Raw genomic sequence first — 23,009 nt, 5'->3', positions numbered from 1 at the left:
CCTCATCAACCCTCTCTGTTACCTCATCAAAAAGCTCAATCAAGTTAGTTAAACACAATTTGCCTTTAACAAATCCATGCTGGCTTTCCTTTATTAGTCCACACTTGTCCATTAATTTTGTCCCGAATTATCATATCTAAAAGCTTCCCCACCACCGAGGTTAAACTGACTGGCCTGTAGTTGCCGGCTTTATCCTGACAGCCATTTTTGAACAAGGGTGTTACATTTGCAATTCTCCAGTCCTCTGGCACCACCCCCAGATGTCAACTGACTAGATCTCCAAATAAGGATTGGACATTACTCACGCCTTTTTACTCTTTATAACCTGAATGTTGAACCCCTTTGAAATAGAGACTGCTAATTTTAAAATGGCAAATTCCATGGAGTTCTGTGTTCGACACAATGCTCTCATTGAAAATGATTTAGTCTTGGGTCGTAAACACTAGGACAGGGGTGTCAAGTTTCCAGCCTGTGGGTCCTTTAAGCGCAGGCACACAGTGCTACTCACACTTAAATTCATTATTCCCTGGTTTGTTCTGTTGGGATTTTGTCACTTTGAAAGTTGGGAAACTTGGGTTACCCAACTTTGACCCACAAAAATCCTGATGTTTAAACTTTAGTTGATCTACTAAATTTTGACTTATCCATTTTCAGTACAGCACTGAAGTTTTGCTGGTGCAAACTGAAGCCTAGACTAAACTAAAAGCTGGTAGCTTTTCATGTCAGTATATGCTCTCAAAAAATTACAGAAAGATCATCATTATTTAGTATCTGCATTTTATTTACAGTTAACAGAGTTTGAATATTGCCTGTCCTTATCATTTCCTGTAATTCGGTTATGCTTTCAATAACCTGAGCATTTACAAGCATTTCATAAAACCTATTTAAGGATTTATTATGTGTAATTTAACAGTCACTTCATTAGTTATTTATGAATTCTGGAGGCAATGAAATTAAAGTTCAATAATGGATTTGTGGGTGAAAGGAGGAAATCAATGTGAAGGGCAGGAATATTGAGTCTCTCCGTAACTGGCAGTCGATACATGATCAGCTTTCAGTGGTAGAGGACAAGGAAATGTTATTAATGAAGGACAAATGCTTTGAGTATTTGCTATTAATGTTTTCCAATATTATCCTGCAGCCAAGAAACCACTGATGTTCTGATTTCTACTCCTAGCCAGTCACGTCCAGAACATAAAACCACTATTATAAAGACATGATACCATTGGTTGCCATGGAAAAGAATGGTAATTATAACTACTTGCATTTATATAGAACCTTTAACGTAGTAAAAATATCCCAAGGCGCTTCACAGGAGTGTTATCAGACAAAATTTGACATTGAGCCACGTAAAGAGACATTAGGACATGGCTTGGTCAAAGAGGTAGGTTTTAAGGAGAGACTTGAAGGAAGAGAGAGAGGTAGAGAGGCGATAAGATTTAGGGAGGGAATTCCAGAGCTTAGTGCCGATACAGCTGAAGGCATGGCCGCCAGGAGCTGTCCTCGACCGAGTGCTGCAGACGGGCACATTCCAAGGTCCAGGACTACGAGCTGAGGGACGCACTAAAGCTGGGTGCAGCCGCCACAAAGGCTCTGTGGGGAAAGGCTACCGTTCAGAGCCCTCCCGCCATTGTACACCGAGGGGCTGGAATCAGGGAAAAACCCCCTCGGGCAGAATGTAAAATGATAAATGAATGAAATGTACTGTACCTATAATGTATCTGTAATCAATGAGCTGCATTGACTGTAATGCAATGAGGCACCCGAGAGTGACATGAACTGTAATTATCATGTACAATGTGTAACTGTATTGTTGGAATCAAACGAACTGTACTTTATGTATTTTGCAAATTGTATAATCTGTATCGTCTATGTTTGAAATGCGATATGGCAAATGTATTGTATGTACTGTTACAAATTTTGTGAATAAAGTATTTTTTAAAAAAGAAATGGTGGAGCAATTAAAATCGGATGCGCAAGAGGCCAGAATTGGAGGCCCGCAGAGAACTCGGGCCGGGGGGGCGGGGGTTGTAGGACAGGAGGAGGTTACAGAGATAGGGAGGGGCGAGGCCATGGAGGGATTTTAATTTGAAGGATAAGAATTTTAAAATCGAGCCATTGCCAGACAATGTAGGTCAGCGAGCACAGGGGTGATGGGTGAACAGAACTTGGTGCGAGTTAGGATACGGGCAACAGAATTTTGGATGAGCTCAAGTTTACGGAGGGTGGAAGGTGGGAGGCCAATCAGGAAAGCATTGGAATAGTTGAGCCTGGAGGTAACAAAGGGATGGGTGAAGGTTTTAGCAGATTAGCTGAGGCAGGGGTGGAGACGGGCAATATTACGGAAGTGGAAGTAGGCGGTCTTGGTGATGGAGAGGATATGGGGTCAGAAAACTCAGCTCAGGGTCAAGTAGGACGCCGAGGTTGCAAACAGTCCAGTCCAGCCTAATGTACTGTACCAAACGTAACTAATGCTATGTTTGAAATAACATTGGAAACAGCACTAGCAAGTTGGCACATAAAACAGTGATAGGGTAAGAATAATTCAACCAGGAGTAAAGGGGTTGTGTCAAAGGCTACCAGAGTTACCTAAATGAGTAAAGATATTAGGTCAATGTTGAAGTCTAAGGAGGAGGTATACTGTTAAAAATCAGAACTCTATCTTGTATTGAACCATAAAATCTCTTTAATATGAAATTTTAGAAAGGGCAATATATTGTGAAAATTTATTTATTAAAATGAAACTCTATTAAGTACTTTTCTGCAAGATGTACTGTGTCTTTGAGTGGGGGGCAGTGAGCTGAGGCAATACACAAATATTGTCTAGGAATTCAGGAAGTTATAAATTCAGGAAGTGGGAACTATGTAACCAGCCAGGATCCCTAGTGGCAGAGGGAGGGGAGAGGAGAGGAAGTCATTACACATTATTTTGCATCAGGAATTCCCCCTTGGCTTTCAAATGTTGGTTGCATGCAAAGCTTGCAGACACAAAACGGTCACTGAGAGGTGCTCTCAAGACTAAGCTATTTGACAAACAAGTCAGGTTTTGGAAGATAATGAGATCCTGCCAAATGCTGGAAGTCAGCATGTCATGTTTCAGCTGCCTGAAAACTAAAAAAGATTACAAGCATACCAGACTGTTAGCACCCTCGGCATTCTATTCAATCCTCAGCTGAGCTTCAGACCTCATATTCTCTCCATCACAAAGAATCTCTATTTCTATCTCCTTAACCTGCCTCAACCACAGCCAATTTGCCACAGAAACTCTCATCCATGCCTTTGTCATCTCCAGATTCGACTGTTCCAATGATCTCCTGGCTGGTCTCCCATCTTCTACTTTCCGAAAACTTTAACTCATCAAACCTCTGATGCCTCTATCCTATCCAACACCGAGTCCGATTCACCCATCACCCCTGTCCTTGCTGACCTACATGAGGTTCCGGTTCCCTAATGCTTCAAACTTAAAATTTACATTCTTTATAGAATCATAGAAAGGTTACAGCATGGAAGGCAGCCATTCGGCCCATCGAGTCCGTGCCGGCTCTACGTAAGAGCAATCCAGCTAGTCCCACTCCCCTACCCTTTCCCCGCAGCCCTGCAAATTTTTTCCTTTCAAGTACTTATCCAGTTCCCTTTTGAAGGCCTCCACCACCCCCTTGGGCAGTGCATTCCAGACCCTAACCATTCGCTGTGTAAAAAAGTTTTTCCTCATGTCACCTTTGGTTCTTTTGCCAATCACCTTAAATCTATGTCCTCTGGTCCTTGACCCTTCTGCCAATGGGAACAGTTTCACTCTATTTACTCTGTCTAGACCCTTCATGATTTTGAATACCTCTATCAAATCTCTTCGCAACCTTCTCTGTTCCAAGGAGAACAACCCCAGCTTCTCCAGTCTATCCATTTAACTAAAGCCCCTCATCCCTGGAATCATTCGAGTAAATCTCTTCTGCACCCTTTCAAAGGCCTTCACATCTTTCCTAAAGTGCGGTGCCCAGAACTAGACACAATACTCCAGTTGTGGCCGAACCAGTGTTTTATAAAGGTTCATCATGACTTCCATACTTTTGTACTCTATGCCTCTATTTATAAAGCCCAGGATCCTGTATTATTTTTTAACCACTTTCTCAACCTGCCCTGCCACCTTCAACGATTTGTGCACATATACCCCCAGATCTCTTTGTTCCTGTACCCCTTTTAGAGTTGTGCCCTCTGGTTGATATTGCCTCTCCTCGTTCTTCCTGTCGAAATGTATCACTTCACATTTTTCTGCGTTAAATTTAATTTGTTATGTGTCCGCCCATGCCACCAGTCTATCACTATCCTCCTCACTGTTCACTACCCTTCCAAGTTTTGTGTCATCTGCAAATTTGGAAATTGTGCCCTGTACACCCAAGTCCAAGTCATTAATATATATCAAGTAGATAGAGAGAAACTGTTCCCATTGGCAGTGGTCCCAGCACTGACCCCTGGAGAACACCACTGTACACCTCCTTCCAGTCCGAAAAACAACCGTTCACCACTACTCTCTGTTTCCTGTCCCTTAGCCATGTTGCTACTGCCCCCTTTATTCCATGGGCCGTAATCCTGATGATAAGCCCACCCTGTGGCACTTTATCAAATGCCTTTTGAAAGTCCATATGCAGCACATCAACTGCATTGCCCTCATCTGCCCTCTCTGTTACCTCATCAAAAAACTCTATCAAGTTAGTTAAACACGAATTCTGTCCCAGATTATCGTTTCTAAAAGTTTCCCCACCACTGAGGTTAAACTGACTGGCCTATAGTTGCTTGGTTTATCCTTACACCCTTTTTTGAACAAAGGTGTAACATTTACAATTCTCCAGTCCTCTGGCACCACCCCCCGTATCTATGGATGTTTGGAAGATTATGGTCAGTACCTCTGCAATTTCCACCCTTACTTCCCTCAGCCACTTAAGGATGCATCCCATCTGGACTGGGTGACTTATCTATTTTAAGTACAGCCAGCCTTTCAAGTACCTCTTCTTGATCAATTTTTAGCCCATCCACCATCTCAACTATATCTTCCTTTACTGAGACTGTGGCAGCATCTTCTTCCTTGGTAAAGACAGATGCAAAGTACTCATTTACTACCTCAGCGTTCCCTCTGTCTCCATGAGTAGATCTCCTTTATGGTCCCTAATTGGCCCCACCCCTCCTCTTACGACCCGTTTACTGTTTACATGCCTGTAGAAGACTTTTGGATTCCCTTTTATGTTGGCCACCAGTTTATTCTCATACTCTCACTTTGCCCCTCTTATTTCCTTTTTCACTTCCCTCTGAACTTTCTATATTCTGCCTGGTTCTCACTTGTGTTATCAACCTAACATCTGTCATACGCCTCTTTTTTCCGTTTCATCTTACTCTCTATCTCTTTTGTCATCCAGGGAGCTCTGGCTTTAGTTGCCCTACCTTTCCGCCTCGTGACAACGTGCCTAGACTGTACCCGAACCATCTCCTCCTTAAAGGCCGCCCACTGCTCGATTACAGTTTTGCCTGCCAATTTTTGATTCCAATTTACCCGGGCCAGATCTGTTCTCATCCCATTGAAATCGGCCCTCCTCCAATTGAGTATTTTTACTTTAGAATGGTCAGAGTCCTTTTCCACAGCTATTCTAAACCTTATGATGCTATGATTGCTGCTCCCTAAATGCTCTCCCACTGACACTTGCTTCACTTGGCCCACCTTGTTACCTGGAACCAAGTTCAGCAATGCCTCCTTCCTCATTGGGCCAGAAACGTACTGGTTAAGAAAGTTGTCCTGAACACATTTCAAAAATTTCTCCCCCTCTGTGCCCCTTATATCATTGTTATCCCAGTCTATATTGGAATAGTTGAAGTCCCCAGTTATCACTACTCTATAGCTTTTGCACCTCTCTGCAATTGCCCTTCAAATTTGCTCCTCTATATCCTTCCCACTAGTTGATGGCCTATAGAATACACCCAGTAGTGTAATGGCACGATTCAATTATTCTATTAAAATCCCTCCATGGCCTCATCTCTTTCTATCTCTGTAACCTTCTCCAGCACTAGAAGCCACCCCACCCCCCAAACTCCCTGTTCCTCTGACTTCTCTTCTCGCCCCACCTTCCGTTCGCTGTGCCTTCAGCCACTTAGGGCCTATGCTCTGGAATTCTCTCCCTAAACTCCTCCACCTCCCTCTCCTCCTTAAAGCCCAACTCTTTGACCAAGCTCTTGACCACCTCTCCTAATCTCTCCTCCTTTGGAGTGTCCTTTTTTTCCCCCTTATGTCTCTGTGAAACAACGTGGGAATTTTTCTTATGTTAAAGGGCTATAAAAATGCAAGTTGTTGTTATTGTCGAGAGAATTGTAAAAGCCTGCGTGGAAAGACATAAACTTGGCCGGCTTTTCCTTTTCTGCAGTTGTGAGTTGTCTTCTGTCAACCTTAGAACCACAGAAGTTTACAGCACAGAAGGAGGCCATTTGGTCAATTGTGTCTTTGCCAGCTCTTTGCTGGAGCAATTCAAAATTGCCCTGCTCTCTCCCCATACTCTACTTCGAGTATTGATCCAATTTTCCCTTAAAAGTTGCAATGGCGGCTGCCTCAACCATGCCCTGTGGCAAAGCACGCCATGTTTCAACAACTCTGTGTTCAGCCTATCAAAACATTTAATAACCTTAAGATACAACTAATAAATCTCATCATAGCCTTCGTACTTCATTTGAAATAGTCCCAGTATGTTGAATCTCTTCTCGAAACTTCAGAAATAAACTAAAATTGAAGAGGAGGGTATATGGGCATATGATAAAAATGAGAAAATGAAGGAAAGAGGTTAAGAGAGGGATCTCCAAAAATGTTAAAAAGTAGTTAAGTATTCCGCAAATATATCAGTAAAAGGATCATTATCTCAAAATAGAAAAATTCTGAAACAAAAGCAAAATACTGCAGATGCTGGAAATCTGAAATAAAAACAAGAAATGCTGGAAATACTCAGCAGGTCAGGCAGCATCTGCAGAGAGAAACAGAGTTGATGTTTCAGGTAGATGACCTTTGATCAGAACTGGAAATTGTTACAGATTTAACAGTTTTTATGCCAGTACAGAGCCGGTGGGGGGGTGGGGCGGGGGCGGGGGCAGGGAAGGGGAGGAAAGATCATGTGATAGAGTGGAGGGCAGGAGTGATTACATGAAAAAAGGATGATGGTGCAAGGCAAAAAGGGGTGGCAATGGGACAAGTAAAGAAACAAGATAGGTCTAGAGGTGGAGTAAATGGCACCCGTAGAACCATTACCAGCACCTGCTGTCCGAGAACATGGCAGCAGTGGTTATGATCTGAAGTTGTTGAATTCAATGTTGAGTCTGGAAGGTTGTAAAGATAAAAATAAAAATAAAAATGGTTTCCTCTGGCAAGTGGATAGGTAACCAGAGGTCATAGATTTAAAATAATTGGCAAAAGAACTAAACAGGAAAGGAGGAGAAATGTTTTCACACAGAGGGTTATTAAGATCCGGAACACACTATCTGAAAGGGTGGTGGAAGCAGATTCCATAGGAGCTTTCAAAAGGCAATTGGACATGTACTTGAAGAGGACTAATTTGCATGATTATGGGGGAAAAGCTGGGGTGTGGGATTATATTGGACAGCTCTGTCAAAGAGCCAGCACAGGCACAATAGGACGAATGGCCTCCTTCTGTGCTGTAAGGTTCTATGATTCAAGGGGACCCGATAAATTAAAAATTCCATGTGTCACCTTCTTGAGTTTGTATATAAAAACTAGCTTTGAAGCAATTCAAATAAAATAATAAATTGTGTTTTATCAAAAATACTGCAAGAGTGATTTAGCAGCAGCCTGTGCATTTTCTGAAATCCATCTCTTTATTCTGACTTCAAGCACTCACACACCAGTGTCGGTAATCTCTGACTGAAGTTGCTTGCATATTTTAGGAATCTTTGAATTCGGATATGGTTTTTTTGAAAAATGACTGTGATAGTACTTCGATGTTAAGCTTCCTCTCTCCTGTACATCGGAATTTGGGAATAAAAGCATTAAAATATTGATCCTAAAAATGAAACGATTAATTTTTATGCAGGCATCTACCAATTTGGATTGTAATTGCTGGTAACCATTATTCTGTTTTTACACAAAAAAGAACAATTTTCCCCCGTCCTCAAGTCCTTCCTGCATTGTTTGACAGAAAGGGGCAGATAAGAATAAAACCGGATGGACCACCTGGCATCGGACACGACAAAGGCAAACCAAGCCCAGTCGACCCTGCAAAGTCCTCCTCACCAACATCTGGGGACTTGTGCCAAAATTGGGAGAGCTGTCCCACAGACTAGTCAAGCAACAGCCTGACATAGCCATACTCACAGAATCATACCTTTCAGCCAATGTCCCAGACTCTTCCATCACCATCCCTGGGTAGGTCCTGTCCCACCAGCACGACAGACCAACCAGAGGTGGCGGTACAGTGATATACAGTGAGGAGGGAGTGGCCCTGGGAGTCCTCAACATTGACTCCGGACCCCATGAAATCTCATGGCATCAGGTCAAACATGGGCAAGGAAACTTCCTGCTCATTACCACCTACTATCCTCCGTCAGCTGATGAATCAATCCCCCTCCATGTTGAGCACCACTTGGAGGAAGCACTGAGGGGAGCAAGGGCACACAATGTACTCTGGGTGGGGGACTTCAATGTCCAAGAGTGGCTTGGTAGCACCACTATTGAAGGAGCTGGCGGAGTCCTGAAGGAAACAGCTTCCAGACTGGGCCTGTGGCAGGTGGTGAGCGAACCAACACGAGGGAAAAACCGACTTGACCTCGTCCTCACCAATCTACCTGTCGCAGATGCATCTGTCCATAACAGTATTGGTAGGAATGACCACCGCACAGTCCTCGTGGAGATGAAGTCCCTTCTTCGCACTGAGGACACCATCCAACTTGTTGTGTGGCACTATTACCGTGCTAAATGGTATCGATTCAGAATAGATCTAACAGCTCAAAAATGGGCAAACATGAGGCGCCATGGGCCATCAGCAGCAGCAGAATTGTATTCCAGCACAATCTGTAACCTGATGGCCTGGCATATTCCTCACTCTACCATTACCAACAAGCCAGGGGATCAACCCTGGTTCAATGAGGAGTGTAGAAGAACATGCCAGGAGCAGCACCAGGCGTACCTAAAAATGAGATGCCAACCTGGTGAAGCTTCAACTCAGGACTACATGCATGCTAAACAGCAGAAGCAACATGCCATAGACAGAGCTGAGCGATTCCACTACCAACGGATCAGATCAAAGCTCTGCAGTCCTGCCACATCCAGTCATGAATGGTGGTGGACAATTAAACAACTAACAGGAGGAGGAGGCTCTGTAAACATCCCCATCCTCAATGATGGCAGAGTTCAGCACGAGGGTGTAAAGGACAAGGCTGAAGCGTTTGCAACCATCTTCAGCCAGAAGTGCCGAGTGGATGATCCATCTCGGCCTCCTCCCGATATCCCCACCATCAAAGAAGCCAGTCTTCAGCCAATTCGATTCACTCCACGTGATATCAAGAAACGACTGAGTGCACTGGATACAACAAAGACTATGGGCCCCGATTACATCCCAGCTGTAATGCTGAAGACTTGTGCTCCAGAACTAGCCAAGCCTCTAGCCAAACTGTTCCAGCACGGCTACAACACTGGCATCTATTCCGTTCCATTCGCAACCCCTCAGATAATGAAGCAGTCCGTGCCCGCATGCAGCAAGACCTGGACAACATCCAGGCTTGGGCTGATAAGTGGCAAGTGACATTCATGCCAGACAAGTGCCAGGCAATGACCATCTCCAACAAGAGAGAGTCTAACCACCTCCCCTTGACATTCAACGGCATTACCATCGCCAAATCCCCCACCATCAACATCCTGGGGGTCACTATTGACCAGAAACTTAACTGGATCAGCTACATAAATACTGTGGCTACAAGAGCAGGTCAGAGGCTGGGTATTCTGTGGTGAGTGACTCACCTCCTGACTCCCAAAGCCTTTCCACCATCTACAAGGCACAAGTCAGGAGTGTGATGGAATACTCTCCACTTGCCTGGATGAGTGCAGCTCCAACAACACTCAAGAAGCTCGACACCCTCCAGGACAAAGCAGCCCGCTTGATTGGCACCCCATCCACCACCCTAAACATTCACTCCCTTCACCACCGATGCACTGTGACTGCAGTGTGTACCATCCACAGGATGCACTGCAGCAACTCGTCAAGGCTTCTTCGACAGCACCTCCCAAACCCATGATCTCTACCACCTCGAAGGACAAGGGCAGCAGGCACATGGGAACACCACCACCTGTACGTTCCCCTCCAAGTCACACACCATCCCGACTTGGAAATATATCGCCGATCCTTCATCGCCGCTGAGTCAAAATCCTGGAACTCCCTTCCTAACAGCACTGTGGGAGAACCTTCACCACATGGACTGCAGCGGTTCAAGAAGGCGGCTCACCACCACCTTCTCAAGGGCAATTAGGGATGGGCAATAAATGCTGGCCTCGCCAGCGACGCCCACATCCCATGAACGAATAAAAAAAAAATAGGCAAGCTCGTCCCTGGCCATTGTCTGTGCTGTACTGTAACTGTTTACTGAGGTGAGTGAGAGGACTGCCTAGTTAATTACCCTCCAATCTCTCCTCCCATGGAAGTGCATAGTCTTTGGATTAAAAACAGAAAATGCTGGAAATCACAACAAGTCAGGCAGCATCTGTGGAGAGAGAAACAGAGTTAACATTTCGGGTCGATGACCTTTCGTCAGAACTGATGTTTCATCAAAAGGTCATCGATCTGAAACGTTAACTCTGTTTCTCTCTCCACCGATGTTGCCTGACCTGTTGAGTGCTTTCCAGCTTTTTCTCTTGTTTCGGATTTTTAGCCTCTGCAGTATTTGCTTTTGTCATAGCCTTTGGGTGATGGCGTGGAAAAGACCAAAAACTCAGCCCATGTAAAATCATGGGTGCAAACCCATGGTGCTATATCATGGAGTCATTTATATTTTTATAGTAACTTAAATAATTGCTAGCTATCTGTGTAACATCATAAATGCTCAAGATTTATTACATTTTCCTCTGAAAAGATTACAGCCGATTTATGTGTTCGAGACTTTAAAGGATTCAGTTCTTTAGTTTAATATTCTCTGGCATCCCCATGTGATGCCTGTCCATTTCAAGCATCTCAGTTAGATGCAGGAGGATTAAAATTTACAAAGCAGTTAAGGCATGCACTAAATAGAGAACCCCTTTAAATCAATCAAAAAATTCATTTCCCCTGCTTTCTCTCCTCTCCCCTAGGGAGGAGACTTGCTGCCCTAAGTTATTGAGCACCGACAGCTCACATTACTCAACCTGGTCCTCTCGGGCTGTCTTCTGTCCTCTGCCGGCTGCCACAAGTATAGAGGTGTCTATCCATTTACTTTCTGACACTCGGCCTTCCAGCCTCTATTTTTGTTTGGTCGTTGATGAGGAGAGATTGAGGGGAGCACCAGGCTAATGAGTCTCAAGTTTCTTCTTTATGTAAGATTGTGTGGACTGAATCGGATGCTAAGTAGACAGTAGGAGAGATGAATAGACATATAATTGCTTTCTGGAGAGAAGGTGCCAAAATCATCTCACAGAAATCAAAAGGTTAACTGTGTCAAATTGAAGAAGATGAACTTATTTAATGTGGGAGTCAACACTTCATTTAACTGTAACGTGTTTGATCATGGCTCAATCAAAAAGGGAAAAAAAAAATTTGTTCCCTATTTAGTTTGTTATAAATCCTCTCCTCCCACACTCTCCCTTTAAATATTTAGCAATCAGATGCATAACATTTTGAAGTCTGTCCTCCAGCGAGGAACCAACTTTTCTAATGCAATCATTATTCAGCACATATGCTCATACTCAAAGTGGACTTTCATTTGAACAATTTCAAAATATGAATCGCTGATTTTAGGTGCACGGTACAGTACGTTTGATATTGCAGCTGAAGTGGAAAAAAAAAGTTAAGAAAATACATGTGCAAGTACAAGATCCACAAAGATTCTCAAAAAGGGATGAGATACTGATTTAAAGTGTTAAATGTCATTTTTTGTGGTTCTCATGAGGACCAGTTATTTGTTACACTTTTAGCCTAAATGTATTTCATAAAATATGTAAAATAAATAAAATGTCTTTTCCTCCATACCCCACAATTTGTAAATTATGTTCTCACATTTCATTAAATCTCATTATGCCATGCACTATTTCCCACCCAAAAGGTCAGTTTCCAAGCATCTGCTAGTTTACCTCTATGAGTAGGTACAGGTTTTCTCTGTGGGTAGACCACTCTCTGGTTTCCACCCTCTTCCTCTGCTTAATGACTTCCCCAATGGCCTAACTGAGGTTAAGGCCTCATTTCATGAGAAATGGAAGATAACAGATGTTTGGCAGCAAATTATGAGGCAGTAGCTCAACTTAGCGGTCTTTTGACGCCATAAACTGCAAGACCAAATCTTAAGCTGTTTATTCGTTGAACATTAAGATTAAAGTACAGCCCTAAACTGACTGACACTTGACTATTCTTTATATTTATTGTTTGTAATTTATGGTGACTTGTTCATTTTTAGAAGCATCGTGTGATAGGTTCCTGAGTGATGGACAAGAGGTGTGACAGACGTGACAGTTTAATCAGGATAGCGACATGGGAGTTGAAGGGACGTGGTATCATACAACTGGCACTATAGTCATTTCAATTTCTTTTCCTCCTTTTCTTTTTTTAGCAGAATACAGGAAAATAATCCAGACATTATATATTTTACTGTCTTTTTTCCTCATATATGGTCATGCTAACATTAAACACACCGGGGCAAGAATTGTGCAGGTCAATACATGTAGCAAATAAGTAACATCTTCTATTTGAATGTTGCTATACTTAACAAGTAGATTGATTCATCATTCTTTACATGGAAGACTGGCATTTCTTTTTAGTGGAAATTTGCATCCAATCTTCACATGGACTAAGACTTTCCAAGCTTTTCTCACTCATTGAAATTATTTCGGAGGAACTAGTAACATTCCACAAATTTACCCACAAACAAAACTCTCTGCCAAGTGTTCAGAATAAACATGCATGTGTGCTCTACAGAAATGAAACTTGGAGGATTGTAGTTCTTTCACCACTAGAGAATCCCCTTGATCCTTTATGCTCTGCAGCTGTGTTATGTAACTGTGGCCTCCTTGTGCTTTGTCTTACTACTAAATAACTGTGACCACTTATATGCAGTAGCTGTGCTCTGTAACAGTGATCTGCTTGTGCTGTTACTGAGCTGTACACCTGTGACTGCTTGCGCTGTCACTGACCTATAGAACTGCAGTCTGCTTGTGCAGTAGCTGTGCTCTGCTTGTTTTGCCTCTGAGCTGTATAACTGTGGTCTGTTTGAGCTCTGTAGCTGTGCTCGAGTTATGTTAGCATTCAGCTTAATGGAATTTCCATTAAAATATTGGGCTCCATGATATTTTCATTGATGAACTACTCAACTGAGGGGTACTGCTATTTGACAAATGTTCCTGCCCGAAATGTTACCAATTCATAAATAGAGATGTCACAATGGCATGATTGGGATGCATCTTCCCCTATGACATTAACATTTTGTTCCAAAGCAGCATTAATTCTCGCCCAAAACATATTGCAAAAGTGCACACAGCAGCGATTATAGCTTTCAGCACCACACAAGCTCACCCCAGCAGCCCAAGTTTTCAATTTTGATGAGAGATTTTGGAGTAGGTAGCTCTAGAGACTTACCTGGACCCGACAACTCAGTATTATCAAAAATATTGGCAGGGGAAAAAGAATGGTAACTTCCTTTTGCTATTCCTCCTATCCAACTTGCCACTTAAATTAGTGGAGCTCATTAACTAAAGGCTAACAGCCCTGGAGCCCTCTCAAGCAAACACAGCTTGTACTTGATGTGCTTATTCAAACTCTGAGCCATAGGTCACCATTCTAAATCTAATGCAGGTCTTCCAACTCACTCTCATTTCTGAATAATCAGCCATATTTTGACACACATATACAAATAAATTATGTAAAAGATCAGTGTAAGACACGCTGTACAGTGTGGGTGTGAATTCCCGTTCACAGTGCATAGCACCGTCGATCACATTAGGTGCGTGAGCAGGTAAAAGCTAGGGAGTAGCAGCCATGGGGCTGGAGAGAGGCAAGATTAGCATCTTTATTGGAAGGAGAGAGAAACAAGCAGCATTTAGTGGGAGAGAGGTTGAGAGAGAAGCCAGCAGCTGCAGCACTTGGGGAGGGGAGGAGGGGAGAAAGAAGCCAGCAGCAATTCAGTAGGGAGAGGGAAGAAACAAAGAACTTGCACTCATATTGCATCTTTCACAACCTCAGGACATCCCATAGCACTTTACATCCATTTTGAAGTGTAGTCATTGTTTTCATGTAGGGAAACACGGCAGCCAATTTGTGCACAGTAAGATCCCACTAACAGAAATGAGATAAATGACCGGACAATCTGTTTTAGTGATGTTGTTTGAGGGGCAAATGTTGTCCAGGACACTAGGAGTAGTTCCCTACTCTTCTTTGAAAAGTGCCATGGGATATTTTACGTCCACCTGAGAGGGCAGATGGGGCCTCGGTTTAATGTTTCATGTGAAAGATGGCACCTCAAACGATGCATCACTCCCTGAAAACTACAATGAAGTGTCAGCCTAGATTTAGTGCTCAAGACTCTGGAGTGAGGCTTGAACCCACAACCTTCTGACTCCAAGGCAAGAGTGCGACCACTGAGCCAAAGCTGACACCTGAAGCAACATCACTTGAAACAGGAGAGAAAAGCCAGAAGCAGTATCTATGGAGGAAAGAGACAGAAGCCAGCAGCAGTTCTGGGGGGCAGGGAGGGAACAAAAGCCAAAAGGAGCATTGGAGAGAGGGGAAAGACAGAGTGAGAAGTCAGCAGGAGCACTTTGTTGCGAGAGAAGAGAAACAGGACAAACAGAAGCTTTGGGAGGGGGAACTGAAGTTGGGAGCACCTAGGATGGGGAAAGGGAAGCTCGGAGCGGTGCTTTGGAGAAACTGGCTCTGGTTCGTCTGTTGAAAACCCAATTGACCAAGATTTTTAATCTTAAGAACAGAATTAAACAATCAAATTTGAAGTGTAAATGTATTGAAGTTAACCAAAATTGATCATTTGTAATGTAAATGTTTTTTCCCCCAAGGGAAGTATATGCTCCAAACCTCCCATGATACATGCCACCAGTTAGGTGGTGGACAACATTTGGAAGGACGATTACAATTCTAAATTCACTGCCCACAGCCCTGACTGGAACAATCCTGTAGTAAATAAGTCTGGGTTTGAATCTCTACTTGCTAATAAGCATCTTTTTTGGAAAAAAAGAAACTTTTTCCTCTGAGATCATCTCCTCGTACTTTGCCAAAAATCTTTTGAAACATTAAAGAAAGATTATCACCAAAAGTGACAACTGGAGAAGTTTTCAATAACATTTAGCAAAAGTCTCTCCTTTTCATGATGGAAAAAACACTGATCCTAAAATACTGGAAAATATACCAAATAAAGTGTCGAAAATAAAAAAAATTCTGGGGGCCAGGCCTGGGGGCATGTCTGCACAACAAAGTTAAAAAAAAATCTTTTGCCTTCAATACTTGCATTCCCTTTTAGGCTTTCAGGTACTTGAAGACATATTGGGTATACCCACATTTTCAAGTTACTGGCTGTACTTTTGGGGTAATTACTTGCTTTCACATGTGTTATCTTTTATTCAAGGCTGTTCTTGAGTTGCCAGCATTTTGGGGGCTCTGTCAAGTTGTACTGGTTTTCCAGATTGACATATATGCTTGGTTGAGTCTTCATAAAATTTTCCTCAGGTTGGAAGGACCACTAATGGACAATTCTCCCATGCATCATGGTTATTAAATGCTCCACAACAAGGAACAAATGATGTCTTTGGATGGGATGAACTTTGGCTGTCTCAGGTTTGTCTGGACAACTCTTAAATACTAAACTGTTCATGTCAGTCTGTGGAGATTTACTGCAAATTAAATTCTGCAGGAAGCTGACAGGATCATCTGAAATCTGGAGACCTGCTCAGAGCTCTTTAAAATTCATAACCTAGTGAACAGTACGAGGTCAAGCACGAATTCTTACCCTCATTTTTTGCTTTGAGGTTAGTAAGCCAAGAGCTAAAGTAAATGTCACAGCTACTGAACTACCGTCAACCTGGTTGGTTAAGAAGCCAAAATAATGCAGCATATATGCAATCAATTTGAAATTCGACAGTATAGTGCCACTACATTAACAAAATATTTGTATTGATTACTACCTAGACCATTGGTTTCATCATTTCCAAAGGGTTTCATTCAAAAGGTAAATCATTCGTTCTAAAGTCAGTTTCATTGTAATCAGATGACAAGAAAAACAAATGCATGTGTAAAAAAAACAAACTATGGAATAAATTTCTCTCCTCTTACCCTGAAATTTTCAATGAGGTTTTACTATTTTCTAGAATATGACTGGGATTATAATGTACCAATGGCTGCCTACCATTAATGACTGATGTAAATAAAAAGGTAACATACTTGCCTTGGCTCAACAATGTAATTCCATCTTTTGCCTCTCGTACAAATTGGGTGTTTGCAGTGACAGGTATTTTCACACATACCTGTCTCAGTGTGAGAGGGGACAGAATAATGACTTTTTCATCCTCCAAACAGCTTCCCCGCTTTCACTGCCATGAAATTTCCTGCCCATATAAGAACCCTTCACTATTGCAATTAGAAATGCTAAAAAAAATGAAAATAGAAGCCCACTGAATCAGTTAAAGTAAAAAGAAAATATAAATATTTAACAAAAACCAATGATGCAAGAAAGTACCAAAGTGCATTCAGACTGCATTCTCCCGCACTAATTTTCAATCATTCTGTTTTATACCAACATTATCTAAATGGCTGGACCTTCAAAAAGGGGCAGGTCTATAATTCTGGAAAGTAAGCCTGGGAAACACTGCTACAGTAAGAACAAAACAAAACCACAAGGTCAATGAAAGAAGCTAAATTATCAGCACTCTTTTTTTCCCTGACAATCTGCCAATTTTAGGTCAGTTTCATTTAGTTCAAATTTAATCAGTCAATAATGTCTGTACAATTGACATAATTTAAGCGTGTGCTTTATTAGGAAAAAAGAATCCTGAAATAAATAAATAAAAATCATTGGTTCATTATAATCCCAACGATCAAAAGGGGGAACTGTGCTAATTTACAGGTGACTTTAAATTTGCAAACAAAAATAAGTTGAACAGGTGCAAAAAACTAGATACCTTTGAGAGTACTTAGATCAATCCTGCCTGCCAATAATTGCTTAGTATTTCACCTATAGAGTTAAGCTCTCTTGGCTAAGGTTGAACTGCTCACTCATTATCCATAATCACTGGTCTAAATTCCCTGTTCCTCACCTGTAACTTACTGGTAGGGAGCTGAACATAGCTCGGGGTGCTGAAATGTCTCATTGCACTACTTATTGATTTATAGTAAAACTATCACAAATGGCAATTATTAAGAGGACTGTATTGAGTTGGAGGCCATGTGTATACACAGGGATAACAGATATTTCATACAAATTATTAATCTTCTCTGGCCCAAACAGTATGATGTTAAAAATAACTTGATTATGGATTTCATGTAAATACAATTTATGCAAAAAGATTAAGAGATCATGGAGGTCATCTTGATGACATATTATAAGCCAACATCTCTAAAAGGCCCACTGTGACTCAGTAAAATATATATAGATTATTCAATGAGTGGAACCCATTTTAAAAAAAATTCCTCATCCAAGAATTACTAATTTGCATTCACAGACCAAGTAGACAAATATTAATCCAAGGTTGAGCACCACCTGTTGATAACAGATTCATTCCATACTCTTAGTTTAGTAGTGAATTGTTGTATTAAGTATCACTTGGCATTGACTTTTTTTTAAGCACAATATACGGTGTTAAGATTTCATTCATCATATGACATATTGATTAGGACTGACCTGAGGTGATGTTGTTTTGTTGTATGATTCTTGACCCATACTTCTGTGTAGTATACTATGATTTTAGCTTTTGTTTAGTGTAGATATTGTTCCTGTTTCTGAAATACCTTTCATTCATTGTGTAACCTATTGATGAATACGCTCTGTTCATAACTTAATTTCAATCTCTGTGTAACTTACTTTCCACAGTCAAGGTAATGGGCTGGCTGGTTTTGTTTTCTCCATTTTTGTCATTTACCGCCTGCACGTAGTATCTTCCTGTGTCGGGGGCCACTGTTGACAGGATGACGAGCGTGTTTTCCATTGTAATAGCTCTGTTGGGACAAAGGGGGGAGAAATGAAAAATGGGAAGGCCTGCAAAAAACGAAATCTGCCTGTGTTGTCTTTTAAGACTGTAATGCTCTTTGTGCACATAATTGTCTGGAGCCAAAGAGACATTATCCCTGTTTCATTATCATAGGGTAAACAACTCTCATATCTTGTCTATAACTCCAACTAACTTCTGGTAATTGGAAGTGAATATTTCCAATCAGATTTTCTCCTTTAAGGTGAAAGTCCCACAGTGATACTTTGATATGTTTGTGTCTCACTGAAATTCGGTAGTTTGTGCTATCTGTGCTAACAGCTCCAGCCCAGATAGTTTTGTGATTTCACAAGAAAGTTACCATCACATGAGGAAACAAACTTGATGAAAATAATGCAAAGCAGGAAGATTTCCATTGATAACTTTACTATTTAACTTCATTTTGGTTAAAACAGTAAAAGGGTTGAATCTTAAACACCTAAGTACCTCACCAAGATTTTTTTCTGCTTGCATTGGGATTTCTATAAACTGCAGTGAAAAATATCCAATTTGCAAAATTTTATACAATTTCTCATTTAATGTTCATTCAGCATCTTAGTCTAAACATAGTCTACATTAAATATTAAACAAAATATATTTTATACAAATGTGATTAGATTTCTGATAAATGCTGCTGTGTCTAGGTCAGGTGGAAATAGATTTTCACATGACCTAGACACAGGAATAAATGGAATAGATGCTCAGCATTAAAATTTAGATCATTAAGGAACATTTTATCGTGGATCAGGATTTAATATTTAATGGTATGCAGAGGTGTTGTTGAAGACAGGGTGACTGTTGGCAGGACACCATCAGTGTTAGTGTGTTAAGATAAATATGGTGATACTGCAGGGCCAGCTATATCCATCTGAAGAAGTGGTTTTCCCTCGTACCTCCAGAGGTCGTAGCATTGGAACAGTAATATGACCGTTCAGTAGCACAGACTGGCTCCTTTATTGCCTGCCATTTTTTTTGCATGTGATTTCTTGATCATTGGCCTGAATGGACCTTTCCCAATCATCAGGGAAGGTCAGATGGCCAGAAAAAGAAAGTCTCAATCAAATGCACACTAGCTGCTAAGGCTACAATGGACTGGTTCTATTTGAGCGGCTCTATAATATATATTGTATTATACTTGGATGAGCAATTCTGCAATAATTGGGATTCTTTGCTTGGATCAGGTTTGCTTTCCTTTAGAGTAGCTGTCTTTGCCTTTGTAAACAGCAGATGGACTGGTGCCAGACCACAGTGAGGTTCAGTCGAGAAGCTAACAGTGTAACAATGGGTCGATTCCTTCTTGCAAATCTGATAATGTAATAACAGCTTCCTTTTTGAACTGGTTCTACATTTTAGAGGATACTAGTTGGTTGGAACAATTTCAAAACTTTATTTCAATTGCTCCTGAAAACTAAAATGCACAGCATTCTGATTCAAGTTTAATTGATCACTTACCAAATTTCATCCAAGTTCTCAAGATATTATACCTATTATATCAGAGTAAATCGCCCATACCTGGCAATATATGCCGCCTCCAGTATTCAAATTAGTAGGTCACTGTAATTCGTACAGCCGCAGTATTTTGTTCAGCTATACTGCTCATTTTGTGCCCTATGTATATATATTTTGCATAATACTATAAATATAATTAATGTCTGTTACTGTAACTTAAATTAGCAGATCTCTGAATTTCGTAAAAATGCCAATCATTAAATGTAATTAACTGACTCCTGAAAACGTTTATCAGAAATACGGAATGATTTCAATATAAAAGAGTTCTGCTGCATTTGAAAAGGATAGTGTGAGATTTTGAGATTGGAAATGATGGTGGGAAGGAGGTTGGGTAATTACATGAGGTCTAATTACCTTTAAAAACTTCAATTTAATAATCTTTAATTGTCCATTTAAAATCAGCAGAACTAGGCTCTTTAGAATACTACAATGATGTGCAGTGATTATCATACCACTTAATATAACTTCATTATTATAGAATTTAAAATCAGACCATCTATTAGCCACAGACTTTGCAAATATAGCACAAAAATGCATCTACACTTTTCACACCGCATCTAAATGTGAGGTGCTTTCATATTTGAAGAGTGCAGCTGATGTAACCTTTACTATTCCAGTGGTAATGGAGACCCACTTTTCATGAACCTTGCAAGGTGTTGCCAGATTCACTGGCTCCACTTCTGGCTGGCTAAAAATGAGGCTGACATCATGATAGCGGTAGCCAAATGCCACCCAGTTGCTAAGTCCCATGTTATTTTGCTGACAGTAAAATGGTTCTCTATGCTCTCACTTCACTGACCTGTGGCGTATGGGAAGCAGAACCAAGTGAAGTAAGCTAAACAGGGAGAGCTGAGCATTGAGTTTGGTGCAGCGTTGCTCTTCTGAACCAACATTCTTATTAGCAGCAAGTAAAATGTGAATTGCTTCATCATTAGATTCTTGATGACACATCAGCACATCAATAGTCTTGACCACTGTCAAACTTCTTTCGTTTACATTTTCTCTGACTTTTTAAACTCAAATTTTTACATGTGTATGTTGACTCAGAAATCTGCTCATTGGCATAAACTTGTTGATCTGGGACTAAAAAACATCTACCAAACAGACACACACTTTTGTGTCTAGCAATGTCCTCGGTCAACAAATTGGGACATTTGTTGGTTGTAAACTGAAATATCGAAGTCTAGAAACTAACTGTGTCACTTAGAAAATTGCAAGAATAGAGTAAGAGAAAGAAAGTGAGATTGCTTGTGTAAAGGAAATGTCAAATGTGTACAGTAAAAGGTTCTTTTGCAGCTGGACGCGCTCTCAGGTCCATGTTGGTAGCACACTGCTTTCTGTTTGCCATGTGGCACACTTGACTAGAGATTTTTATATTGTCACTGGATGGAAAGTTCCATTGCTCAGTATGATAACCGTGCACACAACAAATCAGCACAAAGTTGAATAATGCTGTAATGCTAAACAAAGCACTCGGCACTGCACAAAATATTGGATAATTTGGCCTGAATGCAACTGCTGACACTTGTGATAGCAGTGATTCTCTCACTCTTTTCATAGTAAAATTCAAACTCAACAAAGACTGATGTCTGCAACTGCCTGATAATTTTAATGTAAAGCACAGAGCATTATCCTTTTTGTCATGTTGCACCTCTTTTCTCTCTCTACATAGTCCACTGCTGATAAGACTGAGCAATCTCTGTTTAACTGTGCAAAAATTAAATTTGCCCAGAATTTGAATGCCTTTATTAAAAATCTGTTTTCAGGATACCACCGCACAGTCGACATCACTTCTCAAATTACAAACTGAATTCCAGTTAGAATTATTCGAGTCTTTTCCCATTAAACTCCTGTGAACATTAATGATGTGCAATGTTACAGTAAAGTGTAAATGCATTAAACGTGGTCTCTACGTGTCTTCATAAATATCTGACCAGCTCCTTCCTGAAATATCCGTACCTGTACTTCAGGAGTGAAGGAGTGGAGAGATACACTAGATAGCATTGTTAGTTCAATACAATGTGCATCAATGGTAAAACAGCATCTTTACAAAAACTCTGTTGGTTGGTCAGATAATCTGCTTAGCCCTCTGCCTGCATCAGGGATTTTTCAATCTTTTGCCCCCATTTTCTCCCACTTACTCTCCTCCTTTCCTGCAGACACTGTCTCTTATTGACATACGGCTCCATGGATGCCAGCAGCCCTACCATGCCTCACGCAAGTCATTATTCTTCAAGTGCGACTGCAACCAGTGAGTACTGGCAGAATATTTGACCATGATGGGGGCGTCACAGCTGAGTCTGATCCTGTTCTCACCTCATGCCCATTCATAAACTTTCCAGCAGACCCATCAATGAATATCTAAACACAATGGACCTCGAGCTGAAAGTTTTTCCCTTCCCTACCCACAAACACCAAGGCTAATTGTAGCGCTCCTACTCGATGCAGACTGAAGGTTTATAGTGAGACCTTCCTTGTCTGTGTGGCTCAGCAGCACATCAGATGATACATTTACCCACCAAGTCGTCAGGATTCATTCCATGAGGCTTTTCTTGAACCCTTCTGTTTCCAGTAGTAAAATATGCAGATTTTGTGTCACTACAACATTCAACCAGCACGTAAAATCAGCCAGTGCATACCACAGTCCATGTAATTCAGGCTTCATCATTCTGAAAATAGCATTATTTCTAAATGTAAATTGGGAGCACCTACATGCTGCCAGGGACCTCCCTCTAATAGAACAGGAGTGATTGGAAATTGATGTGTCGTGGAATTCCAAGCATGAATTTTTATTCTATCCCTGCACCACTCTCTCTGGGAAAGGCTTTGGTGGTTCTCAGGGTGTAGATTTAACTCAATTCAGCTGCATATCCAGCAAACAGCAAATGAACAAAGAATACTCAACTGTCTCATTTAATGACTGGTGATGCATTCGTGCTCCTGCATAATATGCAGATAAAATCACTACACAACTGGTTATAAAACTGAGACAATAAAAGCAGTGATTATTGGAAATGATCCATGATCACAGTGGAAATTGTGTGTTAGTTCTCATTTCAACTCTGGTGAATGAATCGGGATAGAAGGCCAGTGCATTTTGCAGTAAAGAACA

General features: G+C 41.2%; 2 protein-coding genes across 2 annotated transcripts in view; both read right to left on the bottom strand.

Annotated features, from left to right (window-relative positions):
* The window catches only part of sdk2b (sidekick cell adhesion molecule 2b), a 712,889-nt gene that overhangs the window by 250,884 nt on the left and 438,996 nt on the right, over positions 1–23,009 (bottom strand). The window contains exon 5 of the mRNA XM_068004137.1: positions 18,226–18,359. Coding sequence (XP_067860238.1) covers positions 18,226–18,359 — 134 coding nt within the window. The remainder of the gene's footprint in view (positions 1–18,225; positions 18,360–23,009) is intronic.
* rpl38 (ribosomal protein L38) overlaps positions 1–23,009 on the bottom strand; it is a 535,859-nt gene that overhangs the window by 323,607 nt on the left and 189,243 nt on the right. The gene's annotated exons all lie outside the window — the stretch shown is intronic.

This window comes from Heptranchias perlo, chromosome 23 (assembly GCF_035084215.1).
Source record: "Heptranchias perlo isolate sHepPer1 chromosome 23, sHepPer1.hap1, whole genome shotgun sequence".
Taxonomy (NCBI): domain Eukaryota; kingdom Metazoa; phylum Chordata; class Chondrichthyes; order Hexanchiformes; family Hexanchidae; genus Heptranchias; species Heptranchias perlo.
The sequence above is the reverse complement of the archived record's forward strand: the minus strand, read 5'-3'. Positions and strand labels throughout refer to the sequence as shown.